The sequence below is a fragment of the Crinia signifera genome, chromosome 12 (assembly GCF_055691185.1).
Source record: "Crinia signifera chromosome 12, ASM5569118v1, whole genome shotgun sequence".
Classification (NCBI taxonomy): domain Eukaryota; kingdom Metazoa; phylum Chordata; class Amphibia; order Anura; family Myobatrachidae; genus Crinia; species Crinia signifera.
In genome coordinates this window covers 35,554,391-35,582,350 of record NC_139228.1, presented here as the reverse complement: position 1 = coordinate 35,582,350, position 27,960 = coordinate 35,554,391, and the positions used below count along the sequence as shown (strand labels likewise).

General features: G+C 54.3%; 1 protein-coding gene across 1 annotated transcript; it reads right to left on the bottom strand.

The window, feature by feature from the left end:
* Window positions 1-95: 95 nt before the first annotated feature.
* Window positions 96-27,836, bottom strand: AKAP5 (A-kinase anchoring protein 5). The gene is made up of 2 exons (XM_083167539.1): window positions 27,708-27,836; window positions 96-4,906 (listed from the first exon to the last, which is right to left on the bottom strand). The coding sequence occupies exon 2, from the start codon at window positions 4,759-4,761 to the stop codon at window positions 3,223-3,225; it is 1,539 nt and encodes a 512-aa protein (XP_083023665.1). The 5' UTR covers window positions 4,762-4,906; window positions 27,708-27,836; the 3' UTR covers window positions 96-3,222.
* Window positions 27,837-27,960: the final 124 nt, after the last annotated feature.

The window sequence follows — 27,960 nt, the reverse complement described above, 5'->3', positions numbered from 1 at the left end:
CATTTTACGAAGCATGGAAATGAGCAAGAGAAAGCATTGCTATCGGCATGCATTTACATACCATAATATAGTGTTATGCCTTTCTGAAGCATTGCTTATTTCTTGACTTTATCATTTATTTCTTTTGTTCTCCAAATACAATTTCACGCCACAGTGAATTTACAGCTTAAACATTCATTCCTAAAATGCACTGAAATAAATGCCAGACAAAGGTTCTATTCCTAAAGCAACAACGCTTTACTGAGTCACCAGTATTAATGCTTTAATTACAACCACAATAACAAGGATATATATAGAAATATATCATTATTAGGTATTTGCATATTAGCCCTATGATGATGTTTTCCAATATGATAAATATTCCAGTTTATACATTTCTGCAATGTATTATAAATCAGCAAGTTCACAAATATGTGCGAGATCACTGGGTAGACTGTTTATTTCCATATTTACCATATTAAGGCCATTTTGAAATAATAGGTCATAATTTCTATTTAAGACAGATCACTTGCAGCCTAAAACAGGGTTGCCTACCCTCCATAAAATTGGGTCCCCCTCCCGGCCCCCGGAAAGGGTGGCAACCCTCCCGAATACCGCCGAACCCCCCCCCCCCCCGCATCTCCCCCGCGGTGTTAAATTACCACGATTCATGTCTTTTCGGGGGAGTGGGAGGGCTAATTATGCAAATCGCATACTTTTAGCCCCTCCCCAAAGATCCACAAATTGCCGGATGTCAACATCAGGCCCCGCCTCCAGAAGTTCTGCTGACAGTCTCCTCTATTGTGTTCTCCCAGAGAGGAGACTCCCACATAACATCATGCACTGGGTAGATGTAGCTGGCACGGGGAGCAGATGCCAGTTTGATACCAGTCGGTTTGATACCATTCCTCAGTGTGTGTTTGCAGAGCCCTATTCATGTAAAAGATACACCTGAAATCAACTTCTTGGACACGCCCTGAATAAACTTAGCCTGCATGGGAACGCCACATTGCAGCCGTATTACTTCCCCATTAATGCCGCTCCACTTAGAAACGGAGATGCATTCGGTTTGTATGTAACTCTGCATCGCTTGTTGTTGGTTACATGTGTTCCAGAGCATACCACACAAGGTTCGCTCTGCAAAAGGACTTATGTTCGATGTATTATATGTAACAGGTGGTTTTGTATAACAGCCAGGTAGATTATTAGTAACACAACAGCATAGTGCTATACAGAGGTATGGTTATGTAATATGTAAGTTCTAACCAAACTACATCTAGAAAAACTTAAGAGGTTTACTTCACAGTTTTACTTCACCTGCCTAAGCATTTACAGCTTGGGTTTCTAATATAGCAGTGGTTCTCAACCGCAACCCTCAAGGCAGTGACATAACTATACATTTTGCTCCACCCTGCCCAAAAAGTTTGTGCCCCCCCCCCCCCTTGTTCACCTGCCTCACCCTCTCCTCCCTGTAGCCTTGTATAACACTATGTTACTTATAGTAAACATGCTACTTATAATAAACATGATGCAAAGCAATGCCCTATTCAGCTTCTCTGTCGGCAGCCTGGACGCAATTCAGATGGCAGAACCCCTGCTGCAATCCCGTTTGCTCACAGGTACAACTCTTCTCTGTTGCTCTCTCTGTGCAATAGTAAATGGTATTTAAAATTGTGTCCATTTTTGACACGAACAGGAATGGCTCGTGGGTATATATATGCCAACAACTTGCTATCAGCTGGTTAGATACAAATTTCTAATCTTGGATCTGCATAAACATTGCTATGGCTAACTTCTCCCTGGATACTCGCTGAAACTTTGAGTTAGACAAGAGCTGAAAAGTGCACCTCAGTACCTCAATTTGAGGGTTTTGCCACCCAGAGGCGTCCCTGCCTTTAATGACATCTGGCGCAGTAGTATATATTGTGTACAGCTTTGTCGCTCTCGGCAAAAAAGGTAAAGTGGCTTTGTGGTGTAAGGATGTGGCCTCACAGAAAGCAGCACAACCTCACAGCCCATACCCCCGCTTTTGTCACTACAGGGGTCTGGGCTGCATCTAACAACAAATCAGTCTGCAGTGCTGGCTCTTACACTGGGACAGAAGCTGAGTGCTGCATGTAATGTTAAAGTGCAGCATCTGGCTTCTGTCTCTTAGGAGGGGTCGGCACTTTGGTGACATCCGGCCCACGCCCCCTTAGTGTTGCCACTACAAGGGTGCCACCCTCTTTGGGAATCACTATCTTAACTGATTTCTTAATGTTTAAAGGCAAAATAATGATACTTACAACTTACAAGAGTTATTGATGAGCTCCGCGTCCATGTTGCCATACTGGGTCTATACATCTAAAAACATACATTTTGTTGTCAAATAAAAAGCTAGTTTATTTATTTTCCCTTTTTTTTAATCAAATATGTTCTCTTTATGGCTGAATAACATCAAACAAATGCATACTAACTTTACTTGTAATGTTTCTGTAAATCTTTATACCATTTATATGACTTTATAACTTCTGAACATGTATGCTGGTGAGAAATCAATTAAAAAAAGTTGAAATAAATTGTTGCTTTAATAGATGATACTATTATAACTTATATTCAATTAATTCATCATTAAATTAGTATGAAAGCAAGTCATCTAACATAAATACGTAATAAAATAAAGCTATGAATGAAATTAAATATCAATATGAATGAAATATGAACAGCATATGTTTGTGACCTATTTTGCATGAATTGAAGGACAGGCTCATTTAGAAATAGCAAATTGTATGGGTAGTATTCAATGCAGTGGCGCACAGCTGGCAGAAATCCAGCGATCCCCCTATCTGGCCGCTCACCCTATTCTACATTCCAGGGAAATCCTCGCTGTCACAGGACAGCAAGGATTCCCCCAAACAGCGAGGCTTGCGGCTAATGCAGGGAGCCCGCTGCATTTAGCCGCAGGTCTCGCTGCTTCTGCAGCTGCATACGCCAATTCCCCCTTGCTCCAAAAATGAAGCGAGGGAGAATTGGCATATGAGGGGGGGTCAGTTGGATACTGACCGGGCGAGCTGTGACAGCAAGCAGGCAGCCCTGCTCGCTGTCACCACTTGCCCCCGGCATTAAATAATACTCTTTGTGTATGAATGAATACTTTTTAGGCAATAGGATGTCTCATTTTATTGAACTTTAGAACCTGTAGTTATCTCCGAAGGCACGATATATGATCAGGTGATGGAACCTGGATTTTTTGCTTGTTTGTTTTTAAATATAGAATCTCTCAGAGTCTTTGCTTTGTATATGATCAAGCAAAGCTTCCTCTTCCACTAACTGTTGAATGGATGACTTGATAACTCTATTGACGAGAGAAACAGCTGTTGACATTAAAAGCATTTCATAAAGATCTGAGGTTGGTTCAACTGTGGAGGAGACATCATTGGTCAAAGAGAATTCGTCCAATCCATCTTCACACTCAACAAGGGAATTTTTGTAGTTTCTAATTTGGGCTTGTATTATATGTCTGTTATCATCTTTAGGAGATAAGTCTTCACTGAGGGTTGGGCCCTCTGTTTCCGGAACACTCTTTATATGTTTTGATTCTTTGTAGGATAGCTCTTGTTTTTCATTTGGGGACTGAGATAAACTTTTGCACTCTTCCAACTGATAATCTCGTCTTTCTTCTGCAGAACTTACTGCACCAACATCATGCACATTTATTGGTTTAGGTTCATGTATTTTGTCATTTTTTTCTGGATTTTGTTCCAAGTTTGTTTCAACAATTGGCGTTTTCTCTAAACAAATGTCAAGGCTGTTACTGAGTTTACCATTTTCTACATCTAAAGATCTTTGAAGTTTATATTTAACTGCCAAAGCTTTGTCACTCCTTTCACAATCAGACGTGGACTCTTCAGTGCAGGTTTCGGATGGTTTTGAAGCACACAGCGATTCTTCAGAAGGCAATGTTATATTTGTGGACTTCTTTCCTCTAGAAAAGTTCATACATGGAATCTTTAAGTTGGAGAACCGTCCTGTCTTTGAAACCCTCTGAATGCAAGTGCTGCTTGTGTTGGCATCAAGGTGTCCACCGCTCAATTGGGATGGTCCTTTTAATGAGGAACGCAATTTCCTTCTACGAGTTACTAGACTCTTAAAAGTTGCCCAGGGTCTTCCTGTTGTTTGATCATGTTGCAAACATTCATCTTGTTTGTTAACAGCACAGGTCACGTCTTCCTGTACGAAGGATGGCAAACTTTTATGCTCCGATTTGTTATCATCATTTGAATCTGAGGATTTCTTAAGGGCTTTGCTTCTTTTCTTAAAACAGATTTTCAATGGCTTATGTGAATAACGGCCTTTTGTGTGTCTGCTTTTTGTGGACCTCTTGGAGTCACAGTTCTCAGAGTTAAGGTCACATGAATTTTTCGTCTCTAAGGCAAAGGTGCCGTCATCCAGTTTGCGGAAGCTAAACTTTGCCTCCTTATTAGTATTAAGACTGTAAGACTCTATAATTGATGAGGTGCAAGTAAACTCATTGGAAACTTCTTCAAATCCAAGAACCTCACACTTCTTAGTGGCCACAATAACATTTTTCTTTTCATTGTCTTTAAAGTCCTTAGATAGGTTGCAAGGATTACTTCGGTTTTGTTTTCTTTTGTCTTTACCTTTTCTGTGGAAAACCATGGATGAATAGCCAGTAATGTATTTGCTGGCATGATTGTTTGGCCTTTTTTCATAGGCTGGTTGGGACTGATTTTCTCCTTCTTCTTGAAAAGAGTCAGAAGACGTTGCTTTGCAGTCTGACATTTTAAGATACCCTAAAAGAATCGAAATCTTCTAGCAGATCTATATAAATTATTGGCATGAACCTTGTTTATATATTGTACACTCTCTGTCTTGCATTTGATCTGCTTCCATTCCAAAACTGGATATTACAAGATCGAAGCACAACCTGTTAGCAGAGAAACGATACAGAAATTAATTTATAAACAAGCAGTTCTCTACAGATATAATTTCCTATAATTCTACTTAATAGTAATCTTCACAGTAATACTCCTTTCACATCGCAAATACCGGGTCGCATCCGGGATTTAGACACAACAACCCGGTCACTGAAGTCAGACGGGCTTGGGGCAGAGCAGTGGTGCTTCTTTGGGAGCGGGGGAGGAGGCAGCGCCTGGAGCTGACACTGTCTCCTCGATAGTGTGAACAGGACCCGGGTTCACACTGCACAGCAACCCTGGTCAGAACTGGGATTAATTTTTCTTTTAATCCTGATTGGAAAACCGGTGCTGGACCCAGAAAACTCAAAAAAGCACTTTCACATCGCACAAAGACCTGGGTCGCACCGGGACTTTGAAACTGTTCATTTTGCTCTGTTAAGATTACTTCAGTGAATCGCTAATATTGCTGGTTCGCTGATGTCATCCGGGGGTGTGGTAGAGTGGTGGAACGTCATCGGGGGCGGGGGAGGAGGCAGCGCTTAGAGCTGGCGCTGCTCCAAGCACTGCCTCCTCCATTTGTGTGAAAGGGAAACGGGTTGCTCGACCCGATTAACCCGTTCACACCTCAAAGCAACACGGCAGTGACCCGGTACGGACCTTTCTTTTTTTTACTGGTTCATGTTGCCGTGTTGCTACCGGTTTGCAGGACCCGGTAACCCCTTTCACATTGCACCAAGTACCGCGTGGAACCGGCAAGTAACCGGCATGAACCCGGTAATTAGGTGCAATGCTAAAGGGGTATCTGTGTTACACTCATTAGAGGTGTCCATTTTGTGGGTTAAATCAATATATGAGGTCAGCATATAGAATTACTAAGAGCCGGTGACATCACCGAGGCAGTATATTAATAGGCTGCAGACTCATATGTGTTAGACTTAGCTCATAAAATTGTTTATTCTACTGTGTGCAGGTGACAGGAGCATTTAAAGTATATAAATCTTGGGAAAGGCAAGTAATAAAATTGGAGTACATAGTACATAGTAGATTATGCATAAACTTTTATGTACCAGTCAGTTTGGATTACACTGTACATGAATGTACTTACATACATGGTTACACCGACAATGTCTTCCTGGTTTTTATTTGTTAAATGCTCCAATTATATTGGTCACCTGAGAGTTCTTATGTATCATCAGGGCTGCCGAGATGGGGGGGGGGGGAAAGGTACTAATTACCTGGGCCCAGACTTGCTGGAGGGGCCCAGCGGGGGCCCTGGTCCGACCCCCCCTCCGTCTCTCCCATGCAGCAGCAGCAGCACACACATACAGCATGTGTGCTGACAGCAGACTCAGCATGAGTATCTCACTAACAGCGTGAGAGCTCATGCTGAGCCTGTTGTTAGCACAGCACATACTGTAGGTAATGGTATGTGCTGCTGCTGCTGGGGAGGAGAGGGGCAACAATAACACTCCCCCCTCGACTTTAAAGTGTGTTTTCACCCCATAAACATTTTTGGGGCGTGGACTAATTGTGGGAGGTGGCCACACCTCCTGCAATTAGGCCACACCCCAAAATTTTTACCGGGGCCCAGTATACCTCTCGGCTGCCCTGTGTATCATGCCCTAGTTTCAGTGCTGTACCTGTTTGTGTCCTGTTCCCATCCGACCACAACCCCTTCCCTGTTCTCTCACTTCCCTATACTTACCAGCATGGGCGTAGGCCGAATTTTGTGGGACTGATAGCAACATTTTTAAGGGGATCCTGTCCCTGTGCTTTTACAGCACTGGGACAGGAGCCCCCACGCTTTACAGCAATTGTAAATTGTTTGCCACATATTAGTGCCTTAGTTCATTTTATATAACATTGTAGGATGCCATACACATTATCAAGCAAAGTACCCCCAAATCACATAATGAAAGTGTCCCCAGTTCTTATAATGTCACATTACAGTGTCCCAGTTTATATTATACAACATTATAATACCCTCCAGTTCATTTTATAAAACATTACATGAGCAGCTTCAGAGGCGTAGCTAGATATATTGCAGGCACCAAGGCAAAACTTTGTAAGGGCCCCACGAATATATATATATATATATATATATATATATATATATATATATATATATAGTGTTTCGGAGTCACACGGACACTACTAGACATTTAGATATATATATTATAAGGGCACGGTAGTGCCCTTATATTAAGGCTGAATCCAACGAACGGATTTTTCCCATAGGGAACTTTTCGGATGGGGGCATGGTGTTTGAGGGACTGCACCTCAAAAGTGACTGGGCGTACCGAGCTGAAATTTGGCATGTACGCGTAGAATCGTCAACCGGTGCTGCCTGCCAAATTTCAGGGCGAAATATTAAAAAATGACTAATTGGGAGCGATCTAAACTTCCAACTGCCAGTTTTTTTCTGACACTTCAGAAATGACACTTTGTCACACATGTTAGTCTATGAGGTTTTTTTTGGGAAGGCATAACTCGGGGTAGGGGAACAATTGAGACTTGGGGTTTGTTTTATTAGGTAGATATTGTCCCAGTGGAGTGCCTTTTGGGGTTGAGGATTTTCAGATAGGTACAGTTTTTTTATAATTAAGTGAAACATGCCCCATTATAGAGATAGGAGCTCCAACTTGTTGCGCATGCGCAAAAGCCACCACCAGGGGGAGTACTCTGAGAGGCTTCACTTGGCTGTACCAAGATGGCCGACGGAGAAGCGAGGGCTCTGCTGAATTAACAGGGATGAGTGTCTTGAGTGCTGATGAAGAAAAGCAGAACGGTACCTGTGTCCCCGTTAGGCAGCTCTCCTCTCCCTGGCATCCACCATCCCCTACCAACCAGCCCGGGACGCTGAGGCAACCCAGTTGCCGTCACAGGAGGCTCGCACTACAACTCCCAGAATCCTTGCGCCTGGATGGGGGATTCTGGGAGTTGAAGTTCTTTCAAGTCCCTGTAGCTGCTGAAGCATCGTGTTGGCACTTGCAGGTGGGGGGCAGAAAACTTGCAGTGGTTCCCAAACTGTGCACCGCGCGGCTCCCTGGGGTGCCGCAGCGATGTCCCAGGGGTGCCGCGGCCGCATGTCTTTTTTTTTTTATGTGAGCGGCCGGGGCAGTGTGATCTAGCCGGCACCAGGGAGGAGTGAGTGTGCAGAGAGCGGCACCTGTGCTGAGCCAGGGAAGACGGAGCTACAGGCGCCAGGGAGATGAGAGCACAGGGAACGGAGCGGCAGCGGCTGCCTGTGGAAAGTCAGTATGGAGCTAGCAGGCTATGTGGGCAGTGTGTGTATGTATGCACATTGCACACATCAAACACCTCCCCCCGACCTGTAAGCGCCTCCTTGCATGTAGAGTTTCACTTTCTGCCAGTGGTTATGAACGTGTGTACGCTGCCCCCCGTGTGTGTGTGTGTGTGCGCCCCTCACTGTCCCCGTGTGTGTGTGTGTGTGTGTGCGCCCCTCATGTCCCCATGTGTGTGTGTCCTCACTGTCCCCATGTGTATGTGTGTGTGTCCTCACTGTCCCCGTGTGTGTGTGTCCCCTCTCACTGTCTCCATGTGTGTGTGTGTGCCCCTCACTGTCCCCGTGTGTGTGTGTGCCCCTCACTGTCCCAGTGTGTGTGTGTGTGCCCCTCACTGTCCCCGTGTGTGTGTGCCCCTCACTGTCCCCGTGTGTGTGTGTGCCCCTCACTGTCCCCGTGTGTGTGTGTGCCCCTCACTATCCCCGTGTGCATGTGTGCCCCTCACTGTCCCCGTGTGTGTTTGCCCCTCACTGTCCCCGTGTGTGTGTGCCCCTCACTGTCCCCGTGTGTGTGTGTGTGCCCCTCACTGTCCCTGTGTGTGTGTGCCTCTCACTGTCCCCGTGTGTGTGTGCCCCTCACTGTCCCCGTGTGCCCCTCACTATCCCCGTGTGTGTGTGCGCCCCTCACTGTCCCCGTGTGTGTGTGCGCCCCTCACTGTCCCCGTGTGTGTGTGCGTCCCTCACTGTGCCCGTGTGTGTGCGCGTCCCTCACTGTGCCCGTGTGTGTGCGCGCCCCTCACTGTGCCCGTGTGTGTGCGCGCCCCTCACTGTGCCCGTGTGTGTGCGCGCCCCTCACTGTGCCCGTGTGTGTGCGCGCCCCTCACTGTCCCCGTGTGTGTGCGCGCCCCTCACTGTCCCCGTGTGTGTGCGCGCCCCTCACTGTCCCCGTGTGTGTGCGCGCCCCTTACTGTCCCCGTGTGTGTGCGCGCCCCTCACTGTCCCCGTGTGTGTGCGCGCCCCTCACTGTCCCCGTGTGTGTGCGCGCCCCTCACTGTCCCCGTGTGTGTGCGCGCCCCTCACTGTCCCCGTGTGTGTGCGCGCCCCTCACTGTCCCCGTGTGTGTGCGCGCCCCTCACTGTCCCCGTGTGTGTGCGCGCCCCTCACTGTCCCCGTGTGTGTGCGCGCCCCTCACTGTCCCCGTGTGTGTGCGCGCCCCTCACTGTCCCCGTGTGTGTGCGCGCCCCTCACTGTCCCCGTGTGTGTGTGTCCTCTCACTGTCTCCGTGTGTGTCCGTCCCCTCACTGTCCCCGTGTGTGTTTGTCCCCCTCACTGTTCCCGTGTGTACGTTGTGCCCCCGTGTGTACGTTGTCTCCCCCAGTGCCCCTGTATGTACGTTGTGCCCCCCGTGCCCCTGTATGTACGCTGTGCTCCCCCCCAGTGTGTGCGCTGTGCTCCCCCCCAGTGTGTACGCTGTGCTCCCCCCCAGTGTGTACGCTGTGCTCCCCCCCAGTGTGTACGCTGTGCTCCCCCCCAGTGTGTACGCTGTGCTCCCCCCCAGTGTGTACGCTGTGCTCCCCCCCAGTGTGTACGCTGTGCTCCCCCCCAGTGTGTACGCTGTGCTCCCCCCCAGTGTGTACGCTGTGCTCCCCCCCAGTGTGTACGCTGTGCTCCCCCCCAGTGTGTACGCTGTGCTCCCCCCCAGTGTGTACGCTGTGCTCCCCCCGTGTGTGTACGCTGTGCTCCCCCCGTGTGTGTACGCTGTGCTCCCCCCCGTGTGTGTACGCTGTGCCCCCCCCCCCGTGTGTGTACGCTGTGCTCCCCCCCGTGTGTGTACGCTGTGCTCCCCCCCGTGTGTGTACGCTGTGCTCCCCCCCGTGTGTGTACGCTGTGCTCCCCCCGTGTGTGTACGCTGTGCTCCCCCCGTGTGTGTACGCTGTGCTCCCCCCCGTGTGTGTACGCTGTGCTCCCCCCCGTGTGTGTACGCTGTGCTCCCCCCCGTGTGTGTACGCTGTGCTCCCCCCCGTGTGTGTACGCTGTGCTCCCCCCCGTGTGTGTACGCTGTGCTCCCCCCCGTGTGTGTACGCTGTGCTCCCCCCCGTGTGTGTACGCTGTGCTCCCCCCCGTGTGTGTACGCTGTGCTCCCCCCCGTGTGTGTACGCTGTGCTCCCCCCCGTGTGTGTACGCTGTGCTCCCCCCCGTGTGTGTACGCTGTGCTCCCCCCGTGTGTGTACGCTGTGCTCCCCCCGTGTGTGTACGCTGTGCTCCCCCCCGTGTGTGTACGCTGTGCTCCCCCCCGTGTGTGTACGCTGTGCTCCCCCCGTGTGTGTACGCTGTGCTCCCCCCGTGTGTGTACGCTGTGCTCCCCCCGTGTGTGTACGCTGTGCTCCCCCCGTGTGTGTACGCTGTGCTCCCCCCGTGTGTGTACGCTGTGCTCCCCCCCGTGTGTGTACGCTGTGCTCCCCCCCGTGTGTGTACGCTGTGCTCCCCCCCCGTGTGTGTACGCTGTGCTCCCCCCCGTGTGTGTACGCTGTGCTCCCCCCCGTGTGTGTACGCTGTGCTCCCCCCCGTGTGTGTACGCTGTGCTCCCCCCCCGTGTGTACGCTGTGCCCTCCTCCGTGTGAACGCTGTGCCCTTTAATATTATTATTATGTTTCCTGCCCAGACGCTCCCCCCCGTGTGTGTACGCTGTGCTCCCCCCCGTGTGTGTACGCTGTGCTCCCCCCGTGTGTGTACGCTGTGCTCCCCCCGTGTGTGTACGCTGTGCTCCCCCCGTGTGTGTACGCTGTGCTCCCCCCGTGTGTGTACGCTGTGCTCCCCCCGTGTGTGTACGCTGTGCTCCCCCCGTGTGTGTACGCTGTGCTCCCCCCCGTGTGTGTACGCTGTGCTCCCCCCCGTGTGTGTACGCTGTGCTCCCCCCCGTGTGTGTACGCTGTGCTCCCCCCCGTGTGTGTACGCTGTGCTCCCCCGTGTGTGTACGCTGTGCTCCCCCCCGTGTGTGTACGCTGTGCTCCCCCCCGTGTGTGTACGCTGTGCTCCCCCCGTGTGTGTACGCTGTGCTCCCCCCCCCGTGTGTGTACGCTGTGCTCCCCCCCGTGTGTGTACGCTGTGCTCCCCCCCAGTGCCCCCGCGTGGACGCTGTTCGCCCCCCAGTGCCCCCGCGTGGACGCTGTTCGCCCCCCATTGCCCCCGCGTGGACGCTGTTCGCCCCCCAGTGCCCCCGCGTGTACGCTGTTCGCCCCCCAGTGCCCCCGCGTGTACGCTGTTCGCCCCCCAGTGCCCCCGCGTGTACGCTGTTCGCCCCCCAGTGCCCCCGCGTGGACGCTGTTCGCCCCCCAGTGCCCCCGCGTGGACGCTGTTCGCCCCCCAGTGCCCCCGCGTGGACGCTGTTCGCCCCCCAGTGCCCCCGCGTGTACGCTGTTCGCCCCCCAGTGCCCCCGCGTGTACGCTGTTCACCCCCCAGTGCCCCCGCGTGGACGCTGTTCGCCCCCCAGTGCCCCCGCGTGTACGCTGTTCGCCCCCCAGTGCCCCCGCGTGTACGCTGTTCGCCCCCCAGTGCCCCCGCGTGGACGCTGTTCGCCCCCCAGTGCCCCCGCGTGTACGCTGTTCGCCCCCCAGTGCCCCCGCGTGTACGCTGTTCACCCCCCAGTGCCCCCGCGTGTACGCTGTTCGCCCCCAGTGCCCCCGCGTGTACGCTGTTCGCCCCCCAGTGCCCCCGCGTGTACGCTGTTCGCCCCCCAGTGCCCCCGCGTGTACGCTGTTCGCCCCCCAGTGCCCCCGCGTGTACGCTGTTCGCCCCCCCAGTGCCCCCGCGTGTACGCTGTTCGCCCCCCAGTGCCCCCGCGTGTACGCTGCTCGCCCCCGCGTGTACGCTGCTCGCCCCCCAGTGCCCCCGCGTGTACGCTGCTCGTCCCCCAGTGCCCCCGCGTGTACGCTGCTCGTCCCCCAGTGCCCCCGTGTGTACGCTGTCTCCCCCCCAGTGCCCCCGTGTGTACGCTGTCTCCCCCCCCAGTGCCCCCGTGTGTACGCTGTCTCCCCCCCCAGTGGCCCCGTGTGTACGCTGTCCCCCCAGATCCCCCGTGTGTACGCTGTCCCCACAGTGCCACCGTGTGTACGCTGTCCCCCCAGAGCCCCTCGTGTGTACGCTGTCTCCCCCCAGTGCCCCCCGTGTGTACGCTGTTGAACCCCCCCCAGTGCCCCCCGTGTGTACGCTGTCCCCATCCCAGTGCCCCCCCGTGTGTACGCTGTCCCCATCCCAGTGCCCCCCGTGTGTACGCTGTCCCCATCCCAGTGCCCCCCGTGTGTACGCTGTCCCCATCCCAGTGCCCCCCGTGTGTACGCTGTCCCCATCCCAGTGCCCCCCGTGTGTACGCTGTCCCCATCCCAGTGCCCCCCGTGTGTACGCTGTCCCCATCCCAGTGCCCCCCGTGTGTACGCTGTCCCCATCCCAGTGCCCCCCGTGTGTACGCTGTCCCCATCCCAGTGCCCCCCGTGTGTACGCTGTCCCCATCCCAGTGCCCCCCGTGTGTACGCTGTCCCCATCCCAGTGCCCCCCGTGTGTACGCTGTCCCCATCCCAGTGCCCCCCGTGTGTACGCTGTCCCCATCCCAGTGCCCCCCGTGTGTACGCTGTCCCCATCCCAGTGCCCCCCGTGTGTATGCTGTACCCCCCAGTACCCCCCCCGTGTGTACGCTGTACCCCCAGTGCCCCCCGTGTGCACGCTGTACCCCCCAGTACCCCCAGTGCCCCCCGTGTGCACGCTGTACCCCCAGTGCCCCCCGTGTGTACGCTGTACCCCCCAGTGCCCCCCCCTGTGTGTACGCTGTGCCCCCTGTGTGTACGCTGTTCCCCCCAGTGCCCCCCGTGTGTACGCTGTTCCCCCCAGTGCCCCCCGTGTGTATGCTGTCCCCCCAGTGCCCCCCGTGTGTATGATGTCCCCCCAGTGCCCCCCGTGTGTATGATGTCCCCCCAGTGCCCCCCTTGTGTATGCTGCCCCCCCAGTGCCCCCGTGTGTACGCTGTGCCCCCATGTGTACACTGCCCCCCCGTGCCCCCTGTGTGTATGCTGTTGCCCCTGTGTGTGTATACGCTGTCCCTCCCCCAGTGCCCCCGTGTGTATATGTTGTCCCTCCCCCAGTGCCCCCATGTGTACACTGTCCCTCCTCCAGTGCCCCCCGTATGTACGCTGTCCCTCCCCCCAGTGCCCCCGGTGTGTACGCAGTCCCCCCCAGTGCCCCCTGTGCGTACGCTCCCCCCCCGTGCCCACCATGTGTATGCTATCCCCCTCCCAGTGCCCCCCATGTTACACTGCCCCCCTGTGCCCCCTGTGTGTATGCTGTTGCCCCTGTGTGTGTATGCTGTCCCCCCCAGTGCCCCGTGTGTATACGCTGTCCCTCCTCCATTGCCCCCATGTGTACGCTGTCCCTCCCCCAGTTCCCCCATGTGTGTACGCAGTGCCCCCGTGTGTACGCAGTCCCCCCAGTGCCCCCTGTGTGTACGCTGCGCCCCCCATCCCAGTGCCCCCCATGTGTACGCTGTCCCCATCCCAGTGCCCCCCATGTGTACGCTGTCCCCATCCCAGTGCCCCCCGTGTGTACGCTGTCCCCATCCCAGTGCCCCCCGTGTGTATGCTGTCCCTCTCCCAGTGCCCCCCGTGTGTACGCTGTTCGGCCCCCAGTGCCCCCATGTGTACGCTGTCCCCCCAGTGCCCCCCATGTGTACACTGCCCCCCCGTGCCCCCTATGTGTATGCTGTTGCCCCTGTGTGTGTATACGCTGTCCCTCCCCCAGTGCCCCCGTGTGTATACGCTGTCCCTCCCCCAGTGCCCCCATGTGTACGCTGTCCCTCCCCCAGTGCCCCCCGTGTGTACGCTGTCCCTCCCCCAGTGCCCCCCGTGTGTACGCAGTCACCCCCCAGTGCCCCCTGTTTGTACGCTGCTCCCCCAGTGCCCCCATGTGTATGCTATCCCCCTCCCAGTGCCCCCCATGTGTACACTGCCCCCGTGCCCCCTGTGTGTATGCTGTTGCCCCTGTGTGTGTATGCTGTCCCCCCAGTGCCCCTGTGTGTATACGCTGTCCCTCCTCCATTGCCCCCATGTGCACGTTGTCCCTCCCCCAGTTCCCCCCTTGTGTACGCAGTGCCCCCCGTGTGTACGCTGCGCAACCCCCCCAGTGCCCCCCATGTGTACGCTGTCCCCATCCCAGTGCCCCCCGTGTGTACGCTGTCCCCCTCCCGGTGCTCCCCCGTGTGTGCGCTGTACCCCCCCCCAGTGCCCCCATGTGTGTGCTGTACCCCTGCAGTGCCCCCGTGTGTACGCTGACCCCCCATGTATACGCTCTGCCCTCCTGTGTGTACGCTGACCCCCCGTGTGTACGCTGACCCCCCTCAGTGCCCCCCGTGTGTACGCTGACCCCCCTCAGTGCCCCCTGTGTGTACGCTGACCACCCTCAGTGCCCCCCGTGTGTACGCTGACCCCCTTCAGTGCACACCGTGTGTACGCTGTCCACCCTCAGTGCCCCCCTGTGTGTATGCTGTCCACCCTCAGTGCCCCCCGTGTGTACGCTGTGCCTCGTTGCCTCCCATGTGTACGTTGTGCCTCCTTAGTGCACCCCCCCATGTGTACGCTGTCCCCCCTCAGTGACCCCCGTGTGTACGCTGTCCCCCCTCAATGCCCCCCGTGTGTACGCTGTCTCCCCTCAGTGCCCCCCCCCCGTGTGTACGCTGTCTCCCCTCAGTGCCCCCCCCCCCCGGGTGTACGCGGTCTCCCCTCAGTGCCCCCCCCCCGTGTGTACGCTGTCTCCCCTCAGTGCCCCCCGTGTGTACGCTGTCTCCCCTCAGTGCCCCCCCGTGTGTACGTTGTCTCCCCTCAGTGCCCCCCCATGTGTACGCTGTCTCCCCTCAGTGCCCCCCGTGTGTACGCTGTCTCCCCTCAGTGCCCCCCGTGTGTACGCTGTCCCCCCTCAGTGCCCACCGTGTGTACGCTGTCCCCCCCTCAGTGCCCACCGTGTGTACGCTGTCCCCCCTCAGTGCCCCTGTGTGTACGCTGTGCCTCGTTGCCTCCCATGTGTACGTTGTGCCTCCTTAGTGCCCCCCGTGTGTGCGCTATACCCCCCCAGTGCCCCCATGTGTGTGCTGTACCCCTGCAGTGCCCCCGTGTGTATGCTGCCCCCCCCCCCCAGTGTGCCCCCCGGTGGTACACTGTCCCCCCCCCCAGTCCCCCCCGTGTGTACGCTCTGCCCCCTGTGTGCACGCTGACCCCCCTCAGTGCCCCCCGTGTGCACGCTGACCCCCCTCAGTGCACACCGTGTGTACGCTGTCCACCCTCAGTGCCCCCCTGTGTGTAAGCTGTCCACCCTCAGTGCCCCCCCGTGTGTACGCTGTGCCCCCGTGTGTATGCAGTGCCTCGTTGCCTCCCATGTGTACGTTGTGCCTCCTTAGTGCACCCCCCGTGTGTACGCTGTCCCCCCTCAGTGCCCCCGTGTGTACGCTGTCCCCCCTCAGTGCCCCCGTGTGTACGCTGTCTCCCCTCAGTGCCCCCCGTGTGTACGCTGTCTCCCCTCAGTGCCCCCCGTGTGTATGCTGTCTCCCCTTAGTGCCCCCGTGTGTACGCTGTCTCCCCTCAGTGCCCCCCGTGTGTACGCTGTCTCCCCTCAGTGCCCCCAGTTTGTACGCTGTCTCCCCTCAGTGCCCACCGTGTGTACGCTGTCCCCCCTCAGTGCCCACTGTGTGTACGCTGTCCCCCCTCAGTGCCCCCGTGTGTACGCTGTGCCCCTCCTGTGTGTACGCAGTGCCTCATTGCCTCCCGTGTGTACGTTGTGCCCCCCTGTGTGTACGCTGTCTCCCCTCAGTGCCCCCCGTGTGTACGCTGTCTCCCCTCAGTGCCCCCCGTGTGTACGCTGTCTCCCCTTATTGCCCCCGTGTGTACGCTGTCTCCCCTCATTGCCCCCCGTGTGTACGCTGTCTCCCCTCATTGCCCCCCGTGTGTACGCTGTCCACCCTCATTGCCCCCCGTGTATACGCGGTCCACCCTCATTGCCCCCCGTGTGTACGCTGTCCACCCTCATTGCCCCCCGTGTGTACGCTGTCCACCCTCATTGCCCCCCGTGTGTACGCTGTCCACCCTCATTGCCCCCCGTGTGTACGCTGTCCACCCTCATTGCCCCCCGTGTGTACGCTGTCCACCCTCATTGCCCCCCGTGTGTACGCTGTCCACCCTCATTGCCCCCCGTGTGTACGCTGTCCACCCTCATTGCCCCCCGTGTGTACGCTGTCCACCCTCATTGCCCCCCGTGTGTACGCTGTCCACCCTCATTGCCCCCCGTGTGTACGCTGTCCACCCTCATTGCCCCCGTGTGTACGCTGTCCACCCTCATTGCCCCCCGTGTGTACGCTGTCTCCCCTCATTGCCCCCGTGTGTACGCTGTCTCCCCTCATTGCCCCCCGTGTGTACGCTGTCTCCCCTCATTGCCCCCCGTGTGTACGCTGTCTCCCCTCATTGCCCCCCGTGTGTACGCTGTCCACCCTCATTGCCCCCCGTGTATACGCTGTCCACCCTCATTGCCCCCCGTGTGTACGCTGTCCACCCTCATTGCCCCCCGTGTGTACGCTGTCCCCCCTCAATGCCCCCCGTGTGTACGCTGTCTCCCCTCAGTGCCCCCCCCGTGTGTACGCTGTCTCCCCTCAGTGCCCCCCCCCGGGTGTACGCGGTCTCCCCTCAGTGCCCCCCCCCCCGTGTGTACGCTGTCTCCCCTCAGTGCCCCCCGTGTGTACGCTGTCTCCCCTCAGTGCCCCCCCGTGTGTACGTTGTCTCCCCTCAGTGCCCCCCCATGTGTACGCTGTCTCCCCTCAGTGCCCCCCGTGTGTACGCTTTCTCCCCTCAGTGCCCCCCGTGTGTACGCTGTCCCCCCTCAGTGCCCACCGTGTGTACGCTGTCCCCCCCTCAGTGCCCACCGTGTGTACGCTGTCCCCCCTCAGTGCCCCTGTGTGTACGCTGTGCCTCGTTGCCTCCCATGTGTAAGTTGTGCCTCCTTAGTGCCCCCCCGTGTGTGCGCTGTACCCCCCCAGTGCCCCCATGTGTGTGCTGTACCCCTGCAGTGCCCCCGTGTGTATGCTGCCCCCCCCCCCCAGTGTGCCCCCCGGTGGTACACTGTCCCCCCCCCAGTCCCCCCCGTGTGTACGCTCTGCCCCCTGTGTGCACGCTGACCCCCCTCAGTGCCCCCCGTGTGCACGCTGACCCCCCTCAGTGCACACCGTGTGTACGCTGTCCACCCTTAGTGCCCCCCTGTGTGTAAGCTGTCCACCCTCAGTGCCCCCCGTGTGTACGCTGTGCCCCCGTGTGTATGCAGTGCCTCGTTGCCTCCCATGTGTACGTTGTGCCTCCTTAGTGCACCCCCCGTGTGTACGCTGTCCCCCCTCAGTGCCCCCGTGTGTACGCTGTCCCCCCTCAGTGCCCCCGTGTGTACGCTGTCTCCCCTCAGTGCCCCCCGTGTGTACGCTGTCTCCCCTCAGTGCCCCCCGTGTGTACGCTGTCTCCCCTTAGTGCCCCCGTGTGTACGCTGTCTCCCCTCAGTGCCCCCCGTGTGTACGCTGTCTCCCCTCAGTGCCCCCCGTTTGTACGCTGTCTCCCCTCAGTGCCCACCGTGTGTACGCTGTCCCCCCTCAGTGCCCACTGTGTGTACGCTGTCCCCCCTCAGTGCCCCCGTGTGTACGCTGTGCCCCTCCTGTGTGTGCCTCATTGCCTCCCGTGTGTACGTTGTGCCCCCCTTTGTGTACGCTGTCTCCCCTCAGTGCCCCCCGTGTGTACGCTGTCTCCCCTCAGTGCCCCCCGTGTGTACGCTGTCTCCCCTCATTGCCCCCGTGTGTACGCTGTCTCCCCTCATTGCCCCCCGTGTGTACGCTGTCTCCCCTCATTGCCCCCCGTGTGTACGCTGTCCACCCTCATTGCCCCCCGTGTATACGCGGTCCACCCTCATTGCCCCCCGTGTGTACGCTGTCCACCCTCATTGCCCCCCGTGTGTACGCTGTCCACCCTCATTGCCCCCCGTGTGTACGCTGTCCACCCTCATTGCCCCCCGTGTGTACGCTGTCCACCCTCATTGCCCCCCGTGTGTACGCTGTCCACCCTCATTGCCCCCCGTGTGTACGCTGTCCACCCTCATTGCCCCCCGTGTGTACGCTGTCCACCCTCATTGCCCCCCGTGTGTACGCTGTCCACCCTCATTGCCCCCCGTGTGTACGCTGTCCACCCTCATTGCCCCCCGTGTGTACGCTGTCCACCCTCATTGCCCCCCGTGTGTACGCTGTCCACCCTCATTGCCCCCCGTGTGTACGCTGTCCACCCTCATTGCCCCCGTGTGTACGCTGTCTCCCCTCATTGCCCCCCGTGTGTACGCTGTCTCCCCTCATTGCCCCCCGTGTGTACGCTGTCTCCCCTCATTGCCCCCCGTGTGTACGCTGTCTCCCCTCATTGCCCCCCGTGTGTACGCTGTCCACCCTCATTGCCCCCCGTGTATACGCTGTCCACCCTCATTGCCCCCCGTGTGTACGCTGTCCACCCTCATTGCCCCCCGTGTGTACGCTGTCCACCCTCATTGCCCCCCGTGTGTACGCTGTCCACCCTCATTGCCCCCCGTGTGTACGCTGTCCACCCTCATTGCCCCCCGTGTGTACGCTGTCCACCCTCATTGCCCCCCGTGTGTACGCTGTCCACCCTCATTGCCCCCCGTGTGTACGCTGTCCACCCTCATTGCCCCCCGTGTGTACGCTGTCCACCCTCATTGCCCCCGTGTGTACGCTGTCCACCCTCGGTGCCCACCGTGTGTACTCTGTCCACCCTCATTGCCCCCCGTGTGTACGCTGTGCCCCCCCCCCATTTGTACGCAGTGCCTCATTGCCTCCCGTGTGTATGCAGTGCCCCCTTAGTGCATCCCCCCATGTGTACGCTGTCCCCCCTCAGTGCCCACCGTGTGTACGCTGTTGAACCCCCCCAGTACCCTGTGTGTACGCTGTCCCCCCTCAGTGCCCCTGTGTGTACGCTGTGCCTCGTTGCCTCCCATGTGTACGTTGTGCCTCCTTAGTGCCCCCCCCCGTGTGTGCGCTGTACCCCCCCAGTGCCCCCATGTGTGTGCTGTACCCCTGCAGTGCCCCCGTGTGTACGCTGCCCCCCCCAGTGCCCCCCGGTTGTACACTGCCCCCCCCCCAGTCCCCCCGTGTGTACGCTCTGCCCCCTGTGTGCACGCTGACCCCCCTCAGTGCCCCCCGTGTGCACGCTGACCCCCCTCAGTGCACACCGTGTGTACGCTGTCCACCCTCAGTGCCCCCCTGTGTGTAAGCTGTCCACCCTCAGTGCCCCCCCGTGTGTACGCTGTGCCCCCGTGTGTATGCAGTGCCTTGTTGCCTCCCATGTGTACGTTGTGCCTCCTTAGTGCACCCCCCGTGTGTACGCTGTCTCCCCTCAGTGCCCCGGTGTGTACGCTGTCTCCCCTCAGTGCCCCCGTGTGTACGCTGTCTCCCCTCAGTGCCCCCCGTGTGTACGCTGTCTCCCCTCAGTGCCCCCCGTGTGTACGCTGTCTCCCCTCAGTGCCCACCGTGTGTACGCTGTCTCCCCTCAGTGCCCCCGTGTGTACGCTGTGCCCCTCCAGTGTGTACGTTGTGCCCCCCGTGTGTACGCTGTCTACCCTCAGTGCCCCCGTGTGTACGCTGTCTCCCCTCAGTGCCCCCCGTGTGTACGCTGTCTCCCCTCATTGCCCCCCGTGTGTACGCTGTCTCCCCTCATTGCCCCCGTGTGTACGCTCTCCCCCCTCATTGCCCCCCGTGTGTACGCTGTCTCCCCTCATTGCCCCCCGTGTGTACGCTGTCCACCCTCATTGCCCCCCGTGTGTACGCTGTCCACCCTCATTGCCCCCCGTGTGTACGCTGTCCACCCTCATTGCCCCCCGTGTGTACGCTGTCCACCCTCATTGCCCCCCGTGTTTACGCTGTCCACCCCTCTTTGCCCCCCGTGTGTACGCTGTGCCCCCCCCCATTTGTACGCAGTGCCTCATTGCCTCCCGTGTGTATGCAGTGCCCCCTTAGTGCATCCCCCCATGTGTACGCTGTCCCCCCTCAGTGCCTCCCCGTGTGTACGCTATCGCCCCTCAGTGCCCCCCCGTGTGTACGCTGTGCCCCCCGTGTGTACGCTGTGCCCCCCCGTGTGTACGCTGTGCCCCCCCGTGTTTACGCTGTGCCCCCCGTGTGTACGCTGTGCCCCCCCGTGTGTACGCTGTGCCCCCCCGTGTGTACGCTGTGCCCCCCGTGTGTACGCTGTGCCCCCCCGTGTGTACGCTGTGCCCCCCCGTGTGTACGCTGTGCCCCCCCGTGTGTACGCTGTGCCCCCCCGTGTGTACGCTGTGCCCCCTGTGTGTGAGCTGTGCCCCCCCGTGTGTACGCATTGTTGTTGTAGTAATTATTATTATTATATTTCCTGCTCAGACTCTGTCCTCCCCATGCTGCCGCCGGGACTCGGTTCAGCCGCTTCCACAGCCTGCAGCCCTAACAGTCTGGTGAAGCCCCGGCGTTGAGTTGCCTCTGCCCACCCGGAAGACAGAAAGCAGCCACCCGGGCCATCAGAGGAGCAGCTGCACCCAGGTAAATCCATCCCCCCCACTGTCCCTGTGTGTACCCTGTCCCCCATCCCCACTATCCCTGCGTGCACCATGTCCCCCCAACTGTCCCCCACACCACTATCCCTGTGCATACCCTTTCCCCCGTCACTGTCCCTGTATGTACCCTGCCCCCCCCCCAGTGCCCGCCATGTGTACGCTGTCCCCCCCAGTGCCCGCCGTTTGTATGCTGCCCCCCGTGTGTACTGTCCCCCTGTGCTGCAGCTGCACCCAGGTAAATCCGTCCCCCTCTGTCCCTGTGTGTACCCTGTCCCCCACCCAACTATCCCTGTGTGTACCCTGTCCCCCACCCCACTATCCCTGTGTGTACCCTGTCCCCCCCAGTGCCCCCTGCGTGTACGCTGCCCCCCCCCAGTGCCCCCCCCCCCCGCATGTACGCTGTCCCCCTACAGTGCCGCCCCCCACATGTAAGCTGTCCCCTTCCCAGTGCCCCCACTTGTACGCTGCCCCCCCCCTAGTGCCCCCTGCGTGTACGCTGCCCCCCCCCCAGTGCCCCCTGCGTGTACGCTGTCCCCTTCCCAGTGCCCCTGCGTGTACGCTGTTCCCTTCCCAGTGCCCCCTGCGTGTACGCTGTCCCCTTCCCAGTGCCCCCTGCGTGTATGCTGTCCCCTTCCCAGTGCCCCCTGCGTGTATGCTGTCCCCTTCCCAGTGCCCCCTGCGTGTATGCTGTCCCCTTCCCAGTGCCCCCTGCGTGTACGCTGTCCCCTTCCCAGTGCCCCCTGCGTGTACGCTGTCCCCTTCCCAGTGCCCCCTGCGTGTACGCTGTCCCCTTCCCAGTGCCCCCTGCGTGTACGCTGTCCCCTTCCCAGTGCCCCCTGCGTGTACGCTGCCCCCTTCCCAGTGCCCCCTGCGTGTACGCTGTCCCCTTCCCAGAGCCCCCTGCGTGTACGCTGTCCCCTTCCCAGTGCCCCCTGCGTGTACGCTGTCTCATTGCTAGGGGTGTGTTATCATTAAACATTTTAAAAAATCAAATTTTATTCTTACACTGAAATTTAAAATTTAAAATAAAAAAAAAATAAATTGAAAAAAGCTATGAAATTACATTGACAAAAAACCTTACGGTTTCACATGTCCTATTAAGGCTTCTTACACATGATCTGGCATTTCTGAAACCTGTTGTAACTCTTCCACTCAAACGCCAAAAAGCAATGAAATTACGATCATTAAGGCTGACGCCTTAATGGACGTGTTCCTTGCGCAATACAGATATGGTACGCCATCACAGCCTGTGGGTAAGTGCAGATTCAGCACTCTCACAGAGTGAGATTGCTGTCACTCACACAATGGTGGAGCTGCTAATTCACAGATTTGTGTGCTCATTGGAATACACACATGCAGTCTATGCAACTGAAGGTCTGAGCAGTAAACAAAGCCAAGAGGATGAGGTAAAAGTGGTGTTGATTGGGGTAGGAGGCAGTGTGGTGCAGATGGGGAGGAATAGAAATGCGTAGATGGTAGGAAGGCTAAGCAGCATTGATGGGAGACTAACAAAGCAGATGGGTGGAAAAGAGTGGCACAGATTGGGGAAGGTAAGACAGAGTGATGCGATTGGGTGGGAAACAGAGGAGCAGTTGGAGGAAAGACAGCACTGATGGGGGAGGGGGTTCGGAGCAAAGGGGATAAAGGGAAAACAGAGCAGCACAGATGGAGGGAAACTGTGTCATGGATGAGGCGGGCAGAGCAGCATGGATGGAGGGGGAGACAGAGTATCACTAATAGAGGGGAAGCCAGTGGCACAGATAGAAGGAAACAGTGGCATCTGTGTGGAAAGACAGGGCAGCGCAGATGGGGAACGACACATTGGTTTGGATGAGGGAAGACACACAGCAGTTGGTATCGGGGAAGACAGAGCAGGATGAAGGCGTATAGGAGAAGAAAGTGTAGATGCATAGTAGTTGGGAGTATTATAGTTTTTGCAATTATGAAAGATGTTTCTGGTAACTGTATGTGAATACTAAATGAAATGGATATATGTAGTGAGTGTGAAAGATGTTGAACCCTCAGTGGGATAGTTCTAGTAATAGTGTTTATTCTAGCACCTGCTATCTTTTAAAAGCTATGCAGTTCCTCTACCCTGTCTGGGGTGTTGCTGTCTGCTGTAGTGTTTCTAGCAAAGGTCTGGTTTGCAGTGCTGATATACAGGTCACACTGTGCTAGAAGCACTACAGTAGACAGCTACAACCCAGGCAGGGAAGAGGAACTGCATGGGTTTTCAAAGATGGCGGGTGCTAGAGTGAACACTATAGTAATTCAGAGGGCTAGACAGTTTTAGATGATTGCAGGTACTTATTAGGATGAGTGTGCCACACAACTGCTCAGACCTTCAGTTGCATAGACTGCATGTGTGTATTCCAATGAGCACACAAATCTGTGAATTAGCAGCTCCACCATTGTGTGAGTGACAGCAATCTCACTCTGTGAGAGTGCTGAATCTGCACTTACCCACAGGCTGTGATGGCGTACCATATCTGTATTGCGCAAGGAACACGTCCATTAAGGCGTCAGCCTTAATGATCGTAATTTCATTGCTTTTTGGCGTTTGAGTGGAAGAGTTACAACAGGTTTCAGAAATGCCAGATCATGTGTAAGAAGCCTTAATAGGACATGTGAAACCGTAAGGTTTTTTGTCAATGTAATATATATATATCATCTATCTATATGTCTAGTGTCCGTGTGACTCCGAAACACTGCCATCTGTTGGCAGCGAGTGAAACTACTTCTCTTTCTCTCACACACATGACGAAGAATTAGCTTCAGCTGGCTTACTAGTATATATATACCCCTGGGACGGAGATGCAGCTGAAGAGGATCCCGGAGGCCGCCGTGGACATCGGGGGACGACGTAAGCACGAAAACAAGGGGTGTGGGGGGTGGGTGGGTGGGGCGGTCAAACTAAATAATCTGAAAAACCATGGTTTTCTAAATATTTCAGTTTTTGGAATACACGGATAAGGGAGACCCGACCTGTATATTTATATATATATATATATATATATATATATCAGGAAAGTGGGGGTGATTGGGGTGCGCTACCTAGTATAGAAACTGTACCTCCCAATATAACATTACAATTTCAAAACAGAATACACATTTCTGAAATAGTGTTCTTGTATTTGAGGATGTTCCCAATAAATAGGCTCAGTCCATCTCTGGGTAAATAGTTCTTTTATTGGTTTCTTCACCAATAAAATAACTATTTACCCAGAGATGGACTGAGCCTATTCATTGGGAACATCCTCAAATACAAGAACACTATTTCAGAAATGTGTATTCTGTTTTGAAATTGTAATGTTATATTGGGAGGTACAGTTTCTATACTAGGTAGCGCACCCCAATCACCCCCCACTTTCCTGATTACTACACCGTTCCTCACTAACAGGAGGAATTTTGGTGGTGCTGCACACACAACCCAGCGCAACTTAGTGTCAAAAACTCTTTATTATATATATATATATATATATATATATATATATATACTGTATATATGATGTGCTGCTGTCAGTGAGGTGGCGATGTGCTGCTGTCAGTGAGGCAGGGATGTGTTGCTGTCAGTGAGGCAGGGATGTGCTGCTCTCAGTGAAGTGGTGATGTGTTGCTGTCAGTGAAGCAGGGATGTGCTGTTGTCAGCGAGGAAGGGATTCGCCGCTCTCCTTTCAGTAGTGTCTGTGCGAGGGATGCTATTGTTTACAATTTAATTTGTTTACAGATAGTGCTGTGCTAGCTGGAAGTGTTTCAAGTGTGTGATTATGGGAAGTGTGCGGTGGCTGGGAAATAATGCACAGTCCTGTGATCTAATGCCACTGTTCCATGCCATTACAATTCTATAGATAGTAACCCTTTACCTATATGAAACCTTCTATTATATATGTTTTCACTATTCATTAATATAAAATAACTTTGTTTAATTGGATAATCTAAAATACAGATTTTTATGTAAACTGATTTTTTTTATTTTGCAGTTTGGGAACAGAAATGACCAGTGGAGCAAAAACGGTCTCTGTATGTTGCATTAAGCAGTGTGATCCTACAAATATACATTACAGGCCAGGGCTTGCAGTATGATATCTCCTGTGCAGGATGATGCTGCTGCTGCTGGCACTGCACTATTTGACGTCAGCTAATACTGGTAATAGCAGAGACAGCACTGTGCATGTCACAGACCAAGAGTAATATATGATTACGTGGAACTACATCAATAAACCAGAGCGGTTATACAGCTGCTCCAACCCAGACATATGAAATGATAATGCCTAAATGCTTTCCCCACATCTCAAGGTGACCTTGGCACAAGTTGTATGATATGATTTGTGGATGGCAAATTATATATAATATAATATATATGGTAGAGAATAAAGCACGTGATATTGCTGAAACTCATTTGCTGCCAGATAACATCTTCATGGAACAGTTAACCTCAATTAAGCTAATTGCATTTATTTAGTGACAGTTTTATTTCATTTATTTTCTGTGCACAGTAAAAACCTCTCACCTCTACTCCTATCGTCCATAAATCTATCATCGTCGCCTCAGTGTGTGACTGCTAATGCATTGGGTGCTGATGTCACAGCTACATTACTGTGTCCCCTGTGTGTAAATGACTTATTGTTAGTAATACTGCTGTAATGTGTGGCCACCACTATAGGTGCCGGTATTCCTTTGTAATCAGGCAAATGGATTTCTGCTGCAACCTTATTTAAAGTTATTGTACATCAAACTGTGAAGAGTTCCGGAGGGTGGAATCAGTGTGTTATGGGGGCAATCTGGGGCGTGATTCCATGCACACGTATATAGGTGCTTGCTGTGTTCTCACACAAGGGACGGCGTATTCATACTTTGTATGGGAAACAAACATGCATGTGCTACTGATGCCGGCCTGGGTGCAAGACCCCCAGCACATGGGTGCACATACGCTTTTTTTACATGCAACTTTTTAGGATAATTACGATCAATTTGCAGCCAGGACCTCTATGTGCAACTCTAATCGGACAGGTCATGGTGGCACTAGCCACAGATGCCACACCTTCATAATTCTGACACGTCAATAAGGCATTTTAACTAGAGGAAGAAGGGTCAGGATTGGAAATATAGGTTCTCAATGGGTTGGAATACGGTCATTATGTCGTCAAGCATTGGGTCGAAATGCATTGGGTCGACACCATTAGGTCGACATGCTGAAAGGTCGACATGGGTATAGGTCGACATAAGCATTCGGTTGACATGGGCATGGTCGACAGTCTACATGTCGACATGGGGTTTTTCACTGTTTTTTTGAGTCGACATGTGCCGACAGGTGGTATTTCATGCCCTACCATCCACTAGGGCATGGTGGGAGAATAAAATAGTGTGCTGAGCATAGCGAGGCACCATGCCCGAAGCATGGAGAGCACAGCGAGCCATGTGAGGGGACACAGTGCTACGTTTCAGTGTCCATGTCGACAGTGTCGACATTCAGGTAAAAAAGTGAAAAACCCCACGTCGACCTTTTGACTGTGGACCTTGCCCATGTCAACCTAACGCTTGTATCAACCAACACCCATGTTGATCTAGACCCATGTCGACCTTTCTGCATGTCGGCCTAATGGTGTCGACCCAATGCATGTTGACCTAACTGCTGTAGACCTAATGATCCATACCCAATGGGTTACATGCTATGTGCAGTTGACACAGAGTGTTTCTGATATCTTTTTCTTAATATGTTTGTGTGTGTATGTGTGCGTATGTATGTATGTATGTGTGTGTGTGTGTGTGTGTGTGTGTGTGTGTCACTGAGTTTATTTTTGCATTTTATTTATTTAGTAGACTGGAGGTTATTTGCTACGGGTAAAATCCATTAATCAATAACACACCCATAAGAAAAGAGAATACATTATACATTCTCAGTCCCAAGGATATTGCAGTATTTCTTTATGGTACAAAAGGCATAGAGGGATCTGTTGCCACAAACATGCTACTAAGTGTGTATAATTGTGGTGAATTAAACATTCTAATAATTCCATTGGCACAAAAGCAGCTGTACGTGAGTTAGCGACTTCCACCCCCCAGCCCCTGGTGACATACTGGAAGCTCGGACAAGCACCGCCAACCACATACAACATATGCAATCAGTGTTTTTCAATCCATGTAAGATCCAGAGTTGACAGTACTGTAGAATGCTGTACAAAGGGAACCAAACACATTCTTTACACTCCTATCATGGAGTAACCCTCACCAGGTAATGGGATGGATGAATGGCAAATCCTAAATGGTAACTGTCTGCTTTCTCAGCAAACTACAGTGCTCATGGTTAATAAAGATTTATTAATAATGTTTAAAAAAAACAACAAGATTTGCCAAATTGATGTGCATATGTCGCAGCAATGTAGGGTAAGATAGGAGCAGCCAATTCTCTCTTGTGCTGCTTACAGTTTCAACAGTCAATACATATGTGATGCAAAGGAACTAGCATGCATGCATTTAACTCTTCAATGGCACAATGGTTAGGGAAAAAAATGTAACTTAATAAAAATTAAAAATGAATAAAAACTAAAATAAATAACATTATAATATATATATATATATATAATTACTACAGTATTTTAATTATTCCCCAGACACAAGGTAATGGTTGTATTGCATGATATAAAGTATCTGATTTATAAGATCACACTACCTGTAGTGTTCTACCCCCTCCCTGACTAATGCACATTATTCGTTACGTTGATGGCAGCCCTGTTCCCTGCATAAGTTTCTATTTACTGGTCACATTCTGACATGGTCTATTATAACTGTATCACGCACCCGTCTGCTAGCGTATCCTATCATGCTTGTGTATAACCTTGTAGCACAGCAGACTGTGCTGGCACTACAACAACTATATTCAATGCAGAAATGAGATATGTAAGAGCTGAAGGAATGCACAGAATGTTGTTACCTTCTTTTGTATTTCCAACTTCCATCTCTTAGTTCCCAGTCTGGATCTCTCTCATCCTTGCTTCCTCCCTCTGCTTCTATCAGACAGGTTATGCAGCATTCACAGCCAGATGAAGACTCCTACACACAGGCTTGCCATTGGCCATCACTATGGTAACCAAGTGATGGACAGCTCTGTTTCACAATGACAAAACCAAAGTTGATCATAATGGGCCCCCACAAGTAACAGAGTGGGTTGCAATTGGGGAAGGTAA